Below are 17,599 nucleotides of genomic sequence, written 5' to 3'. Positions count from 1 at the left end.
CTTTTAGTCTAATTCGTACCTTTTTAATTATAAATTGGTATCCTAATTGGGTTTACATTCTTTGATTTTGATTGTTTGGTTCTAGTGATTGTTGTACATATTAAATGAATTGTGAGGCCGTCGTGGCGCAGTGGTGCACCGTTTGACTGCAGACGCGATGGTCGTCGGTCCGTTCCCACTCAAGGGAAAAAAAAAATTCAAAATAAATATTTGTTATTTTAAAGTAAACAAGTAATTTGAACTTGCCAATAAAATTGACTAAGAGTAAGTGTAGAGTTAATTAGTACGAGGGTCTACTTGGTATACTTGGGTCGCGGGTCCCAGGCTCTGCTCCGACCTCCTCTCCCTCCAACACGATGGGCATGGTGAATCCATGGAAACTATAGTAGCTTTTTATTCTTAGTCGTTTACTTGAGCAAAATCGCAAATTTTAACTAGTCCATAATATAAAAATAAATTTTAAATATGAGAATAAGAAATTAGTTCAATATACATATTATTAAAGTGAGCAACCTTATATTCAGAAAGAAAATCATACCAAGTTCGCCCTCTAGGCGTTTTTACATTTCTTAAGACCGTTTTCGAAAGTTTAATGTAATCTGACCTACATTTCACATCATTAGTTCGAAATACACATATTTTTATAGAAAATATCGTAATATTTATAGGAATTTAGCTGGATTTGTAAAGATATAGCTTTTGTGTCGGGTTTTGCTTGGTGTTTCTTATTTTCATTGGAGAATTTTGTTTTGTTAGCTTCGCACTATAACTTTAGAGGAGTATTAAAAGAGAATGGAGTGCCAAACATTACGGTCATTTTCGTCTCTTATCAAACTTTTCATAGATTCATGCACTTTGGATTCCTCGTGAGCTTATTCTTATTTTACATGTAAAATATTATAAATATAAAATATGGCAGAAAGAATCTAATAACTTTGTCTTACCAGAACGAGGAAATGCCTCGACGATATCAAGTCAAGAAAACTAGACAATATTTGTGTTATTTCACATATGGGAAAATAATTTTTTTTGGAGAACGTTAAAAAAATATTATTGTAGCGGGATTTGAACCCGTGCCTCTGAGAGGGTTTCCAAGAGGAGCAGGAGGATTAAAATAAAATAGAAAACAAATAAGTTATCACTAGTCTCTACCTATTAAACAAACATAAAAATATGCCAAATAATTAAAAAAAAGCAACCAATATCCATAATATCGAATATATAAATCCAATTCAAAAGTTAATGCCACTAAACGGAAACCTAATTGCCGTTTTCGTCGCTGAAACCGGAAGTAGAAAATTGCAAGACTATATAGTTGTGAGATAAGATACTCGCTGTGGTATAGACTGTCGATTATTGCCTACTATTCTTATAGTGATGGGTGAATATCGATTATAATATTATATTTTATTTATTTTTGTTGTATCCCGCAATGCGTGCTGTATCGCGTATATAGCCTAGGACCTAGTGTTAAGGCATTCCGTTCCCCACTTTCCGCTAAATTCTTAAGGCATTGCGTGTTGATTGGCGTAACTCAACGCCGCGCTTTACCTCGTTATGAGAGTGAGGAAATAAAAATATTAAATATTTCATTCTCCGAATGGAAAGCGATCACATAACAGTCACACGCGTGTATCCACGACAGACAAGTAATGAATATAGTTTATATATTTGTTTTCTAGAGTGGAATTCGAACCTACAATTATCATATTTACAGGCAGACGCTAAAGCAACAAAACTTAACTAAACATGTATTTGCTTCTTTAAAAAAAACAATATTTCTACAAATCAAAAGCTAAAGAACTTTAGAATATTACACATTCATCTGTTAGCTTACAGACTGCCTTTATTTATCGATAATTTGTAATTAATTAATTATATCGTATATCGTCATCATAAGTAGGTATGTCACGTCACTACAAGTCATGCATCACGCCGTCCCGCTGACTCGCTTGGCTCGTCGCCAGTGCTACAGTGCTACAGTGCTACAGTGCTACACTACTTGTGGGAGTATTGAGGAGTTTATTTCACTCTTTGACAGTCTCTTTAGCGGTAAAAAAATACTTGTATTCCTAATTGGCAAAAAGTTATAAGAAAATACATTAAAAAAATAAAAAAAGATACATACGCATTACTTATACATAAATTCGTGGCGTAGACGTGCCGGATTGTCAACGTAGGTTCAATCTCCACTTGGGGAATGATATTTAATTTGTTTTTATTTCTTCACTCTGGTAGAAGAACAGCAACACCGAATTCCGTCATACAACACGCAATATTAAGCAAAATTTGTTGGAAAGTGGAGAACGAAGTGTCTTAAGACTATGTTTTCTCCGCCTACATAATGTAGATGCAATAATGCGTAGTGCAGTAGGCAGTGCCTTATTTTCCACTCGATATAAATGTGATTTTCTCCATATCCCCCTCATTCTTCTATGGGTGAGTGGAGTGAAGTTTCAATTAGCCCAATTTTAAATAGAAATACAAATAGACAGTGGCAACCTCAGGAGTTATATATTTATAATTAATTTAACTTCCAAGCTCTAAAAAACAAAACGCCATAAATTAAGAATTGAACTGAAGCTTTAAAAAGTTACGATTCCGCTAATCAACACACAATGTGTCGAAAAGCGGAAGTTTAAAGAGGAAACTGAGTGTCTCAAGTAGATTTTCACAAAGATATAGTATAGTGCGAATATTGATAGTATTTTAACTATTATTGTTTAATAGTTATAATCAGATATAGCACCATGTCTTAAGTTTGTACACCGTAATTGTATTAAGTAATTTATCATCAAGTGTTTACGAATACGTAATAGTGCGATGTGTGACAGCAGGGGACGATAGCGGATTTGAATCCTTAGTTTCGCGCTCTATCCCGCTTATACCAGGGCTGTGTTTATAGAGAGCAAAATTTTTCTTAGTAAACGTATAAAAATGTAGACCGTCAAATGTCAGATGGTTTCAAAACGACTTAAATCCCGCTACGTCCTTTTCTTTAAGTTTTTTTCTCTCTCTTTAAAAATATTTAAAATAAACAGAGAGAACTTAGTGTAGTTCCCTTCGCCGCCAGAATTCGGTGGTCTGCGTGTTGAAGTGAACAAATTAGTACATAAAAAAATACACATTCTTAGATTTGAATCCCGAGGTAGCGGATCCTATATGAAAACATCACAATAAGAGAAAATTATTTAAAACAATAACTTCCATTTCTCCAATTCAAAGACATTACAGAGCTAAAGTGAAAGAAAATGTAACAATTTATATGTAACTTTGCTGTACTTTTAAGCTGTTTACTTAAGAACTTATTTTTATTATAGAGTAAGAACATCAAATACCTAGAACTAAGAAGGGAGCTATTGAGAAACAAGCCTAGAAAATGTTTAATTATGTGGAAATGAAGTTATTTTACAGGTTGACGCTGAATTCCGCGTATATATAGCATGGTATTCAGAGGGAACCTAGTACACTTCAAAAACACGCACCGCCTAATTTTCAAGATATTGGGTGTTGAGTGGCAGAATTCAACACTACGCTATGTCTAGTTACCAAAACGGGGAAATCAAAATAATCCAGTCCCGCAAGTGAGAGTGAAATCCATCAAAACAAAACTGTCGCGTTTACGGTCAGAGGCTGTGTCGCCACGACAGCCTGTAAATATGTAAAGATTATAAATGAGTAACTGAAAGTAATCAAAATGTCTATCTAAACCTAACAACTAATGTAATCCAAACATGCTAAGTACATCAGAAGAGTTCCCTTGTCCAGATCCTCGCTCCGTCATCAGACCAGCTCGATAATATGATATTGTTGTAATGTCATCTAAGCTAAGTACGTATAACTGCTACGTTTCATGATGAGTTTCTTAAATTTTATTACATAGTTACTTAGAAGCGAACAAATTAAATACCGTCTCCATTACAACACGCATCGTAGAGCACTCGTGGTAATATATTCCACAAGTGGCGGCCCCGAAACTGAAAATGTTAATGAATTTGGAGAAAACACTCACGGCACCCTTGCGGCACAGCGAAGGACTGTAAACGCGACGGCTGTGGGTTCGATTTCCACTCGGAGGAGTGAATTATTTACATTTCATCGCTCTGGTAACAAGATAAAGCCCGAATTTGTGTTCCAATGTCTCGAAAATTTGACGTAAAATGTGGAATAGGATATCTTGGTAAAATTTATTTATTTAAAATTTCTTCTACCTACCCTGGTAAATTCGGGATAAAGCGTGAAGCTAAATAAATACAATTATAATAGCGCAAAACCTTTTTTTCTTTTTCACTGGAACCTTTTAAATGTAACGATGCAGGTTTTGTCTATATCCCACTTTCTTATATTCAGTAAAGTCTTTCTTATAAGTCATAATAAAGAGCATTCAGCACTAGTAGGTAATCCCACATACTCTATACCATGTATAATATCATTATTGTCGTCGTCAGCCTGTCTTCGTGGACTGCTACATAGGCCTATTATATGGGTAAAAGTAAATTTAATTATAAAGAATCTTAAAAAATATAAAATATATTTTACATATAAATAGCTTTTATTATTTTTCCCTAGACAGTAACTTAACCCGAAACTCAAATTCTTGTACAAACAAAAAACATCTTATTGTTTAATTAAAACAAAAACAAAGTAAATTAATAATATAAATAAAAATAAAAGTAAATTCCTTTAACGACTTCCGAGATACGCTATGGTTATGGCCGCCATTTTGAGATCGCACCAAATGGCGGGCGTTATGGCGGGAAATACGTTTTGTAGGTTAAGATGGATTTTTATAACAATAATTAAAGCTTTCTTTTCTAGTTTATTTTCGTTGGTTTTTTTATTTATGACGTTTTCTACCAGAAACCAATGCAAAGCATTATTGTATAAACTCAGCAATGTACCTACTGAATGAGATTCCGTAGTGGCGCAGTGGAGCAGCGTATGACTGGAAATACAACGGTTATGGATTCGATTCCCACTGACGATGAGTTATTTTTATTTCTTCATGAATCGCAACGATAAGTTCTGCTACTTGACACGTGTTGTCTCAAAAAAATGAGGCAGAAAATGAACTAAGTTCAACCCTGTTATATGTGGGATAGCTACCAAAAATATATTGTTGAGAATAATTTAAATAAAATTTTTACTCTATAACCACCACGTTCTGTAAATACATAGACACCTATAAGTAAGTATACTTAAGACTTGCTTGGCAAGTAAGTGTTTGGTTGAATATGAAAGCCACTAGATACGTACGTGTATAGAGTGATGGATATCAAACTGTCATCCTTTGATCATACCTCGTGTAAACATGTGAAATGTGAAGTTTTAAGCCTAAATTTTATACAAAGGCAGATTATTTATAATAAAATACATTTATAAACAATTTCGAATTATTAATGATATACCTACTTATTATAAAGGCCCTCTTCGGTAAACGCGACGTTTGCCGCTACGATTTCCACTCGAAGAATATATTTTCGATTATATTTAAAGTTTTTTCATTTCACCCTTCTGGTAGACAAAATCCGACACTTACTTGAGTTGACAGACACACAACATGCAATGTCCCAAAGTTGGGTCCTTACGTGGAGTATGAATTGGATTTACATAAAGTTCCCACTGCTTACAATGATAGGCGGGGAAAACTATAAAAAATAAAATATTTTATAAAAAAAACTCGTTTTCCAGAATGGTAATCGAACCCACAATCGTCGTGTTTCCGATGGCCACATTCACAATCCTAACTATGGAAGAAGAAATCAATCAATTAAGTCAAACACAGTTCTATAAATAAACCTTATACAAAGTAGAAGTCAGTATTTGATGTGGAAGCAATCAAGAGCACCAACAAAGTATCAAAGCGCATACAAAAGGGTTAGTTCTAGTAGTGTCTAGATGTACCTAGTTGTACCTAGGTGTACGTAGATTGTAGAAGTTGTTTGTAGTTACGGTGGATCTGTTGATTGACTTCTGTTTCAGGTCTTGTTTAAATTATAACTTGGATTATATTATTTAACTCTAAGATTTAATAAGATTATCGATAAACGTAATTGATATTTCTGTTAATGAAATGTTTTGTGACGTCACCGTGCCCAGCGGCACAATATCTAACTGTAAGCGGTCATGGGTTCGATTCTCACTCTGTGATGGCCACGCTTTGTCTACCAGAGGGAGGAACAATAACATACATATAATAATAAAAAAATATAAAAATAAATATAATTATTCTCTCGACTAGGAATCCAACCCAACAACTGTCGAGCAGACACTGTACCACTGACAAATCAAACGGTTTCTGAAATAGAAGTAAAAAATGGAGAGCGGAGTGCTTTAAGTAGGTTCACGCTATGTCTTGCACAAAGCAGGTTTAGCAGAGTGAGTCTGGGAACCTAATATTTAGACACTCCGTTCCCCACAAATTATCGATTGTGTATTGAGTGCCTGAACTCAACGCCACGTCATTATGTGAGCAAGGCGATGAAAATATTAAATATTTTATTCCTCCAATTGAGAATAAAACCCACAACCTTCGCGTTTATTGTCGCAAAAACTCAAATCTTACCTAGGTGAAGAAACGAAAGTAATTCATCCCTCCAAGTGGTAATCGAGTCCACAACCTTCACATCAGTGCTTTGTCGTTGCACCACGACAGCCTATATATACTTGATAAAGGCAAACATACAAAAATTTTGTAAAACAGAATATAAAATTCCACTGTACTGTACTGCTATACAAGCTGGGTAGAAACACTATCCCATCCGCCAAATCTCTTCATTAAGATCGGCTTTGTTTTATATTGGGACATTAAAAATCTATTAACTCGTGTAATCTCAGAGCAAACAAAGGGAGTGGAATCAAAGATCGCTTATCTTACAACAATGGAAATATACTATGTACCTGCCCGTGGTAGTTTTAAATAGTTGTTTTTAAAGTAGATATTTTTAAATTTTAAATAGGTATATCTTGAATTAAAGTCTAGATTCTTTAGAGACCAGTCGTGGCGCAGGGACACAAGCGTGCGATTGTAAGCAGGACAGTTTGTGGGTTCGATGATGAGGAAAAATATTTAATAGGCAGAAACTGGGATCCTAGTGTTAAGGCACTTTTGCTGCCCACTTTCCGCCGAATTCTGGAGATACTGCATGTTGAGTGGAGAAACACAACGCAGCGACTTTTCTAATAGAGCGATTTTGTTTAACGAAGAAGGTACAAGTATAATAATAAACAGCAACACGTCAAATTTGTATAGAAATACCTAATTAAACACTTTCTTCTCTACAGAATAAATAATATAACCCTCGTTGTACCAGGGGGTGTAACTCAGTGGTAGAGTGTCTGCTTCGCATGCTGAAAGTCCTGGGTTCAAATCCCAGCACCTCCATTACAAAGATACATCATCTCTTTTATATATTTTTTTATCAGATGTTTATTTTTCCCTTCATGCCGTATCCCACATATAGCAGGATAGGCCGAGAGAATAGGGAGGGAGTGTTAAGTAAAATACCCCGTCCCCCATCACCCTTACAGTCAAAGTCCTATAAAAATCTGTTCACTAGTTTCGGAATTTAGCCGTCTCAAGCAGAAAGGCAGACAAACATTTTATTATTTTTTAAAACACAAACAAAAAACGTGTTTCATAACCACTGACGGACACTTAAATTTTATATATATATATTTATATATAAACTAGCGACCCTCTTGCGGCTTCGCCCGCTTTTACTACTGGATTATTCATATAATGTATGTTTGCAAAGCACTTAAGATAATGTGAAAATTAATTGAACCCTAATGCAACCCGCATTTTCGTAGTTTCAATAAGGATTTTCCAATTGTTTTACACAGCAAGGATTTTTTAGTAGGTACCGTAATTTTAAATCTGTGCTACTAATCTTTTCAAGTACTTATTAAAATATATTTAAATGACTATTTTTAAACGGAAGAAATTATAAACAAAAGCCTACGTACTAACAACTACTACAAAAAATATGAAACCAAATATATCGCGCTGAAATAATACATTCAACTCCAATTATCCAATACGTGCAAACGCATCTAAATCTTCGTTGCTATAGAGGCAGGCGGGTTTTTTTTTCGAGCTTGTGGTTAATGCTGAAGAGAGTATTCTGTCCCTGATGAAAAGCAAGCACTACGTGGCTGCCTGTGAGGAAATAAGTAAAAATTAAATCGGAGGCATCGGCCGGGAATCGAACCCGGGCCGCCCGCGTGGCAAGCGAGCATTCTACCACTGAACCACCGATGCGTGTAAGGCAGGCGGGCGCGGCGGACGCATGGCGAGTGGCGAGCCGTTTCGCAGCAAGGATTTTTTGATATCGTAACAACTTCTAAAGTACTTATTAAAATGAAAAACAGTAAAAGACAGTTTTGTCCTACATTAAATGGCCAACGTAACTAATATACTTATATGCTGAGCGTAAGGAATAAGTGAAACATAGCTGATGCGTGAACGGCGTGATGTGTCAACAATTAAACGCGTTTTTCTCTAAAACTATTCGCAATTTCGAAATAGTGTAAAAAGCAAATTTTATCTTCGTTTAACGTAGAAAATTAATTAAGTATTTTAAAGGATAAGGATTAATACCATTATGGAAAAATATCCCTCACAATAAAAAACATATTGAAATTACAATTTTTAGATAGAAATGTGATCACTACATGTTATTCTTAAAAGATACAAATATGCTGTCGCGGACTTTTTTGTAGATCTTATTAAGAGGAACAATACTCCAGTACATTTTTTTCATGTAGTACTTACCATTAAAGCAGCGTATGCGCGAAAGTGTCTCAACGGGTAGGACTTTATAAACATTTATCGTATTTATGTTAATTTACATAAGAATGTACAAATAATAAACTATATATAAGCCTTCCCTGAAAAATACTTGAGCTAATGGTGAAAACCGCATCAAAATCTGTTGGGTGGTTTAGAAGAAGAGTTAGAAAGTTCAGACAGACACGAAAAGCGACTTTGTTTTATAAGATATAGGAATTTCAATACAATATGCATTATATATGTATGTATTGTATTCGTATAAGCAACTAACCCTCGGTGCAGCTCGGTTTGAGCTGTCAAATTCAATGCATCTTCGTTAGTTCCCATTTGAGTGTAGAATGTTTTGTATCGATATATTAGATTTTATTTTCAAAGTTCTAGAGTTTCAGTCATTCCACTTCACTTATCATTTCATTTCACTAACCTAACATATGCGGGATAGTGAAGTTGCAAAAAAACAAATATTTCTCCAAGTGGGGATCAAACATAAAAACTAAAGACGATACAAATAAATAGTACAAGGTATCATGGATGTAGAATATTATATCAACAAAAAAAATTAACTTCAAAAAATTAAATAAAACACTTTATACAATACAATTTATAAATTCAAAGTCCCCCAGGAAAATATCTTTAGATCCGCCCATGAAGAATACATTTAATAAATAAGTTTAAGTTTATTAATATCGATATCTATATATCGACATCACTAAATAGTCTAGACACGTACAACCGCGCACACGAGCGAGACGGGTAGTTACCATAATTGACACATACACTTCACTCAGAGTCAGACGGATGTGAACTTTGACGTTGTTTCATATATTGTGTTGTAGAAAATAAAAAGATAAAACGGAATTGTCATAGTATTGGTGATAAGTCCATTAGATAGTCTGTGTGGGACTAACAAGACTTTTAGGGTTATGGTTTTTTGCACTGCACAATAGCAGAGTAGGCAGAGTGTCCAGATTAACTTAACTTAGTGTTAATTCATTCCGTTGAAATTGAGACACTTCCGTTGGGCGCTGAATTCTGGTGGTATTGCGTGTTGGCGAAGCCTGTTGTGGCGCAGGGGCACAAGTGTGCAATTGTAAGAATGACAGGCTTTGGATTCAATCCCACTCGAGGAAATTAAATAATTAATATTTTCATTTTCACGCTCTGGTAAAGTTGCAAAGCGCGGCGGTGAATTCCGTCTTCCGTCTCCAGGACAAATAAAAAGCTTAAAACAATGTCATAAATGTGTTTATAAATTGAATCAATAATTCGCATTATACATCCAGCAATTATTTGCCATTTAGGGAACAGGGGGTGTAACTCAGTGGTAGAGTGTCTGCTTCGCATGCTGAAAGTCCTGGGTTCAAATCCCAGCACCTCCACAGATCCAGTTTTGTTTTAAATCATTTTTAGTTTAGAAAAATCTTTTTCCTTTTATTAGAAGCTTACAGTAAGTAATAATTCTAAAATTATCGACATTTTTTTATAAAATATAAATTGGAGTTACAGTTCTATCCGGACATTACTTATTTAGCGCAATGAGTTGCGGTGTACATAAAAATATGTAAATTAAATTAAATTATATAAATCAGGTAGCCTTTGTCTTCTCTTCAAAATAGGGAAGAAGAATAATATTGCAGTTAATATATTTTATTTAATAGATTAAAATCCCATTCCCAATCAATTCCAAAACATTTAACACAACTGGTTTAGAAAATAATTATTTTCGACAATTTAATAATAGCCAAATAAAAATAATTTTCAAATAAAAAGTATAGTACGGTATGGTACGGTGTAATTTTATGAAATTTCCATACTTACTAAATGTGATAATATTTTAAGCTTTTCTGTAGTGGTTTTTCTGGTAGTGTAATAAAAACTGGTTTAATTAAATTAAAACTTTGTACGCCATCTATTCTATGATCTTTGTACTATTTTAAGGTTGAATAGGGTGGATAGAAACAATTTTAGTCTTAAGTTGCATTTTAACAATGTTCCCGACTTTCAATATAAAAAATATAAATATTGAAGTATAAGTTAATACTAGTTTTACATTTACCACACACTAAAACATGTTTTTTCACTGATTATATATTATGATATACAAAGATATAGGTAATTTCTATTTAGACAGGAAGTGGGTTTCATAGATATACCATTCTACTGGTAAATACATATTTTTTTTATCTTAGCTACAAAAATAATAATTTGTATATTTTCTTATAATGTTGGCGACAACACAAGTATGTCACAATCAAAATTGACAAATTAGACTGTATCTGCCAAAAGCCGAGAGAAAAATTTGTTTAGTAAAAGCGCTAATCGAAACAAAAACTAATGGTTGAAATTGAATATTCTTTTTGTATTATATATAAATCGAGGAAGACTTTACTTAGAGTATATTACATAATGTAAATCGTTTCGAAACTTGCGAAACCGTGAGTAAAATCCAATAAAAATATTATTGTAACTTTCCTCATGGAAAACTATCAAAAAATTCCCTTAAAAATATACATTCAAGATATTTACAGAGCAGAACGAAGTGAACAAAACAAATACATATATAAATTATTCGACCATACATTTAAAAACATTATGATACATGGTGTAATGACTACAATGTTTAATACAACAGAAAGCAGAACAAACTTTGAAATAAGTGATCCTACAGGTTGTGTAAATGTTTATTATGATACAACAAAAAATAATACAAATTTATCAGAAAGTACTTTAAAAGATTTAGTTAAAAGTTTATCGATAGCATCAAGAAAGGGCAATCGAAATACAGTTACTATGTCAGCTTTATTAAATTCCATAGAGAAAAAATATAAAAATCCTATAGAATTTGACCCTGGATCATATATTAGTGTTGTTGGTGACATTTTTGTAGATGATCTTAGAAATGTAAGAATGGTTTCAGCTTATCAGTGTAAAGTTACTTCAGTTGAAAGAGATATTGTTTGGTTAGAGGAATTAAGATATTTATATGATAAATATTACTTAAAAAGTGATGACAGCTAAATGTTGAAGCAGAGAAAGTAATGATTGTGGGTTTTGGGATTCCCACTTGGGGAAATAATCCAGGTTTTGAGTTCCAACAATAAACATGTCATGTCGCCAACCACACTGTGTCTTAATAATAGATCCCTCTATCCCTTTTTGTCTTCATGTCATTACCTGCATTATACAGATAATACAGTTTCCTGCTAAGAGAACAGTGCCTTGGTAAAATCAATGAACAACCAGGCAAGAAAGCAAGTGTGCTTTGTTTGTGGGCTGGTGCTGCAGTCACATAGCAGTCAATAAATAGATAATAATTGTTACAAATCATAGGAGAAATTGATTAAAATAGACATGATTTTTTTATTATAATGCTAGGCTAATAATGTTAATTTGTTGTTTTTTCTATTAAAATTATATTGGTTACTTATCTGTATTATTTTTTACATTTTAAAATTTTTTAACATGCAAGTCTCTGTTTAGAAAGCCATGTAGAATTTATAAGGATTATATTTTATAATAATAAAATCTTATTATTATAAAATATAAGAGTAATATATTTTTTCTTTTCTTCTTTTTCAATAATTAATTTAAACCTTTTGTTATATCGCTTTATTTTTGCTTATGTTGACATAATAATATGTAACTGATGAGTATTCTCACTTTTGTCATCGAAATAGTGTCTTAGGGGCAAAGATGCTGGCAGCTGTGACACAGTTTACACTAGTACGGCTGCCATCGCTCACCTCTACTAAATTGTTGTCTTGGTTTTTCCATATTCTAACGAAATTAGAGTGTATATGTAACATTTAATTACTGAATAAAGAATTTATTTATTATTATTTATAAAGATAATAACAGTAATACTGTTCTCTTTGCCTACCTTGCTATGTAGAGATCATAACTAGAATTTTGAAAAATCTCAATATATTATGTATAATAAAAACTATTTTTATGCTTATGACAAACAAAATCAAAGTACAGAAAATACATATATGTATATGAATCAAGGCAATCAAGAAATATAAATTTTTACTTAAATGTACTTTTTACTTTTTTTTATCAATTAATTGTTGTGAAATTTAAATAAATATAATATCCATAATAGAAATTTCTAGATTGTGTAAATTAATTGTTAAAACATATTTTCATAGGAGAAAAATGTATAGTATATTTATAATCTATTGGATATCTTTATAGAGCATAATAATTAAGTTCCTTGATTATAATGACAATACAGATACTTTTTATACTTAGAGAAATTATAGACACCACTAAGGAGAAAAATAAAAGGGGGAGTGAAGACAAAACAGCAAGTATTTCAAGACTAAATGTACAATTTATTGTAAAAATTTAATTAAACAGTTAAATTAAAAATAAGTACATATTATATTTTTTATAAATTGAAATTACCCTAGGTATCACAACAATTGATTTCAAAATTAGTAAAAATGAGGTATCTTATCTATACTAATATTATTATAAGCGGAAGACTTTGTTTGAACAAACGAACGTTTGTTAAAACGCTAAGATCTCTGGAACTGGTCGGATTTTAATTATTAAATACACATACTTTTAGTAGAACAGAAATAAAAATCAGCTTCACGCTGCATTCCGCACACAGCAGGATAGGCAGGGACTGTGTTAAGACACTCCGATCCCCACTTTCTGCCGAATTCTGGAAGCATTGCGTGTTGAGTGGCAGAACTCAACACCGCGCTTTGCCTCGACACCAGAGCGATGAAATGGAAATATAAACGTAAATAAATATTTCACTTCCTTAAGTGGATATCGAACCCACAACCGTCACGTTACAGTCACACCCTTGTGCCGCTGCGCCACGACGGCCTGTAGAGTAGAAATAAATTTTTAAAAAGAAATATTTTTTTATATTCGCGTTTTTACTGCAGTAACAAATGCATTTTTTTGTTGAAGAGTGCATTTAATACTAAATTAAAAAATTAAATTGTTTAGATATATTTAAAATAAATTAGTAACCTAAAAAAGAGCTCAGGAAGATAAATAAATATATTTACTATATAATCTGTCGAATATTAAAGATTGGTATAAAAAAATCTAATTGACATTTACTTAATATGTCACTTCTGTTTTCGGCAAGTTCATTTATTTTACGCAAATAAAAGAGTAAATGTGTTCTGTGATTTTACGTACATTAAGAGGTTTCCGTTTAAATAATTCATCTTGTTATCAAATAACAAGGTAAAAAATGTAACAATGTTGTTGTATATTGCTATACATTCTTTTCACAATTATGTCCCCAAAATTTAAGTTTACATAGTTTTATACATTTAATTATTTTTAATTATTCTATATTTTTTCTAGAGCAATGGCTAGTGAAGGAATATCTCCGCAAGAAATTGAATCACTATGTAAAACGCCGAGCCCTTCTACTAAGGTGAATCTAATTTATATATTTCAGCTTACTAGTATTTGACCTTTGGCGACAGCCCAGAGATTAAATTTATTGTTTACTCTGCAAATTTTTGTTAACTTTGCCATATCGCTGTAATATATTGAAATTATTAAATTAAATAATTATTTTTTTTCTTAGGAATGCCAACATGACATATATTTAAAAAATATATGAAATATTAAAAAATGTTTTATTAGAGGCCTGTGACTTTAAAAACGACAGGTTGTGGGTTTGATTCCCACTCGAATAAATAAAATATTAAATATTTTCATTTTATCCTTGTTACTAAAAACAAAGCAAAATGCAGCTTTGAGTGCCACATCCCTACATGTAATGCCTCCAAAATTTGGCAGAAAGTGGGGAACAGTGTCTTAACACTAGGTTCCCAGATTCCTTTTCCCTACCCTGCTATGTTCAGGATAGAGAGTGAAGTTGAAAAAAATTATGTAATTAGTTACCATATTATCAATGTTATCATCATTATATTCAAAACAAATGATAACATTTTTATTGGTTATTATTTAGTATGTCATTTTATTATCACATGCTTATTATGTAATTAAATTAAAATCATAGCATTCATTGATTTTTAAATTCCTCGCACTGTATTCTGTATATAAAAACAACAATAACATTACTTCTTGCATTATGCTTAATTTTCGAAATGAAACTTAATGCCATGCTTTGCATTGTTAGATCATGAAAATAAAAATTATATAAATTATTAATTCCCCTAAATTGAAATTAAACCTAAGTTTAACTACTTTCAACTAAAACATTTACAGTTGCCGCTACTACACAACAGTCTCAAATATTTCAGAATAATAAAAACAAAACCTAAATTCTCTTTCACACATTTTTTTAACTTCTTGTATGTATTACTTTTAAAGGGTTATTTAGAGGGAATGAAGCTATCACTTGAATATAAACATATTAATTGTACTTTCAACCTAGGATACTTTCCCCTGAGTGGGGTTGAACCCATTATTTTCATTTACTGACACTGGCATAATGGCATTGTATCCCTCATATAGCAGGTGGGGAGGAGATTGTAATGCAAAGACACTGCATTCCCCAGTTTTCGTAGAATTCTCGGTTTGGTAGAAAGCCACGCTTTGCCTTAATGATAGAGTAGAAAAGATGAAAATATTAAATTCCCTTCCCATTCCCTGAGTAGAAACATACAACCATTGCATTTACAATCACATGCTGTACAACTGACCTGAATTGAACTTATAAGAATTGCATTTACAGTCAGAAACTATTGTTTGTTTGAATTCAATGAAATTCTCTTTTTCTTCAATTCAATTAAATTCTCATTGCTTTATTCATTGTTACCCTTTTTTTGAGGTATGGAATATAAATACATATGAAAACGTAGGTTTTTGTTCCATAAAAAAGGAAAAAAAATTAAAATTACTTTATTTTTGCTCTTTTCCAGGACTTTATGTTCCAACAAACAATGTATAGAATAAAAGATCCGAAAAAATCGATACCATTCTATACGGGAATATTAGGAATGACTTTGTTAAAACAATTACATTTTCCCGAAATGAAATTCTCATTGTTTTTCATGGGCTATGAAAATCCAAATGAAGTACCAAAAGATGAAAGTCAAAAGACAGCATGGGCTATGACAAGAAAAGCCACTTTGGAATTGACATAGTAAGTTTTTTTAAATTAAAATATATATAGATAAATTAAATTGTATATAAATCTTTTCATAAAAATAATACAGTGAAATGCGAGTCAAACTCGAAAACCTTGGGTTCTGTACCAATTTTATCATTGTAGGCCTATTTTAAAAAGTTAATAAACTCTTGGCTCAACAAGCAATGCCTCCAGAATTTGGTGCGGGATACAGCGTTTGTACATTTGCATGCATAAATTTTATATAAAACAAAGTATAAATATAATTTTGTAATGAACTTTTCTTTAATATACTTGTAAGTTTTCACTTCCTCCCATATTTCAAAATTCTAGGTCTACGGGAAGTTAGCCAATAGCATTTGATTACGATGAATTTCATACATTTCAAAAAATCTTTTAATTGCGTTGCCGTAGAAGCTTGATTTTAATTGTGCTCCAAAAAACGGTATACTTGGATATGTGATATTTATTTCAGGTTGATCTCCACGCGATCTCAAAATAAATTGTCTCAATAAGTGCACAGACAATCAACAAAGTGATCCTAAAGGGATCCCGTTTTTTCTTTTGGATAACTTAACCCTAAAATATACAAATTTATATTTCTTATTATTTCAGTAATTGGGGAACTGAAAGTGATGATTCAACTTATCACAACGGTAACTCGGATCCACGTGGTTTCGGACATATTGGGATTTTAGTTCCAGATGTCGATGAAGCTTGTAACAGGTAAACATCATTATTATTATCCCTGCGCCAATTGTAAACGCGACAGGTTCGCTGGGTGGGTTGGTTGGTGGGTTTGATTCCCACTCAAGAAAATTACATATTTAACATGTTCATATTCTTACTCTAGTAATGGGGCAAAACGCGACGTTGAGAACTTCCACTTAGCACGCAAACTTAGCAACCTCCAGAATGCGGCGGAAAGTGGGGAACAAAAGTATAACAAAAGTATTTTATGTGGTTAAAGAGTTTATTTATTTCTCAAAAGAAATTACATTTCACTTAAGGAGAAATACAAAATTATCTTAAATTATCATCAATATTATTATTCATCAATAGTATATTATGGGCGACGAAATGTCTTAACACTAGGTTCCTAGGTGCCCTCTGTCTACCCTGCTAAGTACGGGATACAGGGTGAAGCTAAAATTAATTTATTGTGTAACAGATTTGAAGAACAAGGTGTTAAATTTATAAAAAAACCACAAGATGGCAAAATGAAGGGCTTAGCCTTCATACAAGATCCTGACGGTTATTGGATTGAGATATTCACATCTAAAGTTGTTTGTTGAACCTGTTCTCAAGGTATTTAATACTTTTTTGTTTGGGTAAAAGGTATTTATTTTGTATAATAAGTATTTAATACTTTTAATACGTTTTTTTTGTAGTCTTTTTATAGATTTTTATTTGTATATAATAGTTTTTTTGAAAATGAAAGTTGATTTAATATTTCTTTCAGTTATAAATTTAAATTTATACGTATAAGTAGTTACGTATTTAGTACTGTTTATTATAATATACGTATGCTATTATAATAGAATAAGCCTAAAGATAATATAAATAATTTGAAAAATAAATTGTTTATGTCTGTTTATATTTTGTTTTCTTTTCGTCTTTTTATTATCCACATGCTTTTATTAAGTTGACCTATAACTCACTTGTTATAAAATCTTAGAATCGGAATTACATGCACTAGGTGCACACAGTTATTGTATTTATAA

The 17,599-nt window shown here is 32.2% G+C and overlaps 2 protein-coding genes and 2 non-coding genes across 7 annotated transcripts; all 4 read left to right on the top strand.

Moving 5' to 3' along the window:
• Positions 1 to 7,312: 7,312 nt before the first annotated feature.
• Positions 7,313 to 7,384, top strand: TRNAA-CGC (transfer RNA alanine (anticodon CGC)). The gene has a single exon. It is a non-coding gene; the product is annotated as a tRNA-Ala (tRNA).
• A 2,717-nt stretch (positions 7,385 to 10,101) lies between these two features.
• Positions 10,102 to 10,173, top strand: TRNAA-CGC (transfer RNA alanine (anticodon CGC)). The gene has a single exon. It is a non-coding gene; the product is annotated as a tRNA-Ala (tRNA).
• Positions 10,174 to 11,001: 828 nt separating this feature from the next.
• LOC146540855 (uncharacterized) lies at positions 11,002 to 13,181 on the top strand. Its single transcript, XM_085208123.1, has one exon. The coding sequence runs from the start codon at positions 11,270 to 11,272 to the stop codon at positions 11,810 to 11,812; it is 543 nt and encodes a 180-aa protein (XP_085064249.1). The 5' UTR covers positions 11,002 to 11,269; the 3' UTR covers positions 11,813 to 13,181.
• A 665-nt stretch (positions 13,182 to 13,846) lies between these two features.
• On the top strand, positions 13,847 to 17,472 carry Glo1 (Glyoxalase 1). Of its 4 annotated transcripts, XM_085208086.1 has the most exons (6): positions 13,883 to 13,925; positions 13,961 to 14,011; positions 14,135 to 14,207; positions 15,667 to 15,890; positions 16,491 to 16,601; positions 17,047 to 17,472. In XM_085208086.1, exons 1-6 carry the CDS (start codon positions 13,888 to 13,890, stop codon positions 17,168 to 17,170), a joined length of 621 nt encoding a protein of 206 aa, XP_085064212.1. In that variant the 5' UTR covers positions 13,883 to 13,887; the 3' UTR covers positions 17,171 to 17,472. The 4 variants fall into 4 exon arrangements, with proteins under 4 accessions (XP_085064220.1, XP_085064237.1, XP_085064212.1 ...); XM_085208094.1 differs by having other exon boundaries at positions 13,847 to 14,011; XM_085208111.1 differs by lacking the exon at positions 13,961 to 14,011 and having other exon boundaries at positions 13,882 to 13,905.
• Positions 17,473 to 17,599: the final 127 nt, after the last annotated feature.

The sequence above is a fragment of the Heliconius melpomene genome, chromosome 1 (assembly GCF_056956725.1).
Source record: "Heliconius melpomene rosina isolate 202511_hmr_F chromosome 1, ASM5695672v1, whole genome shotgun sequence".
NCBI classification, from domain to species: Eukaryota; Metazoa; Arthropoda; class Insecta; order Lepidoptera; family Nymphalidae; genus Heliconius; species Heliconius melpomene.
Note: the sequence above shows the minus strand (reverse complement) of the source record. Positions and strands in the feature narration are given on the sequence as shown.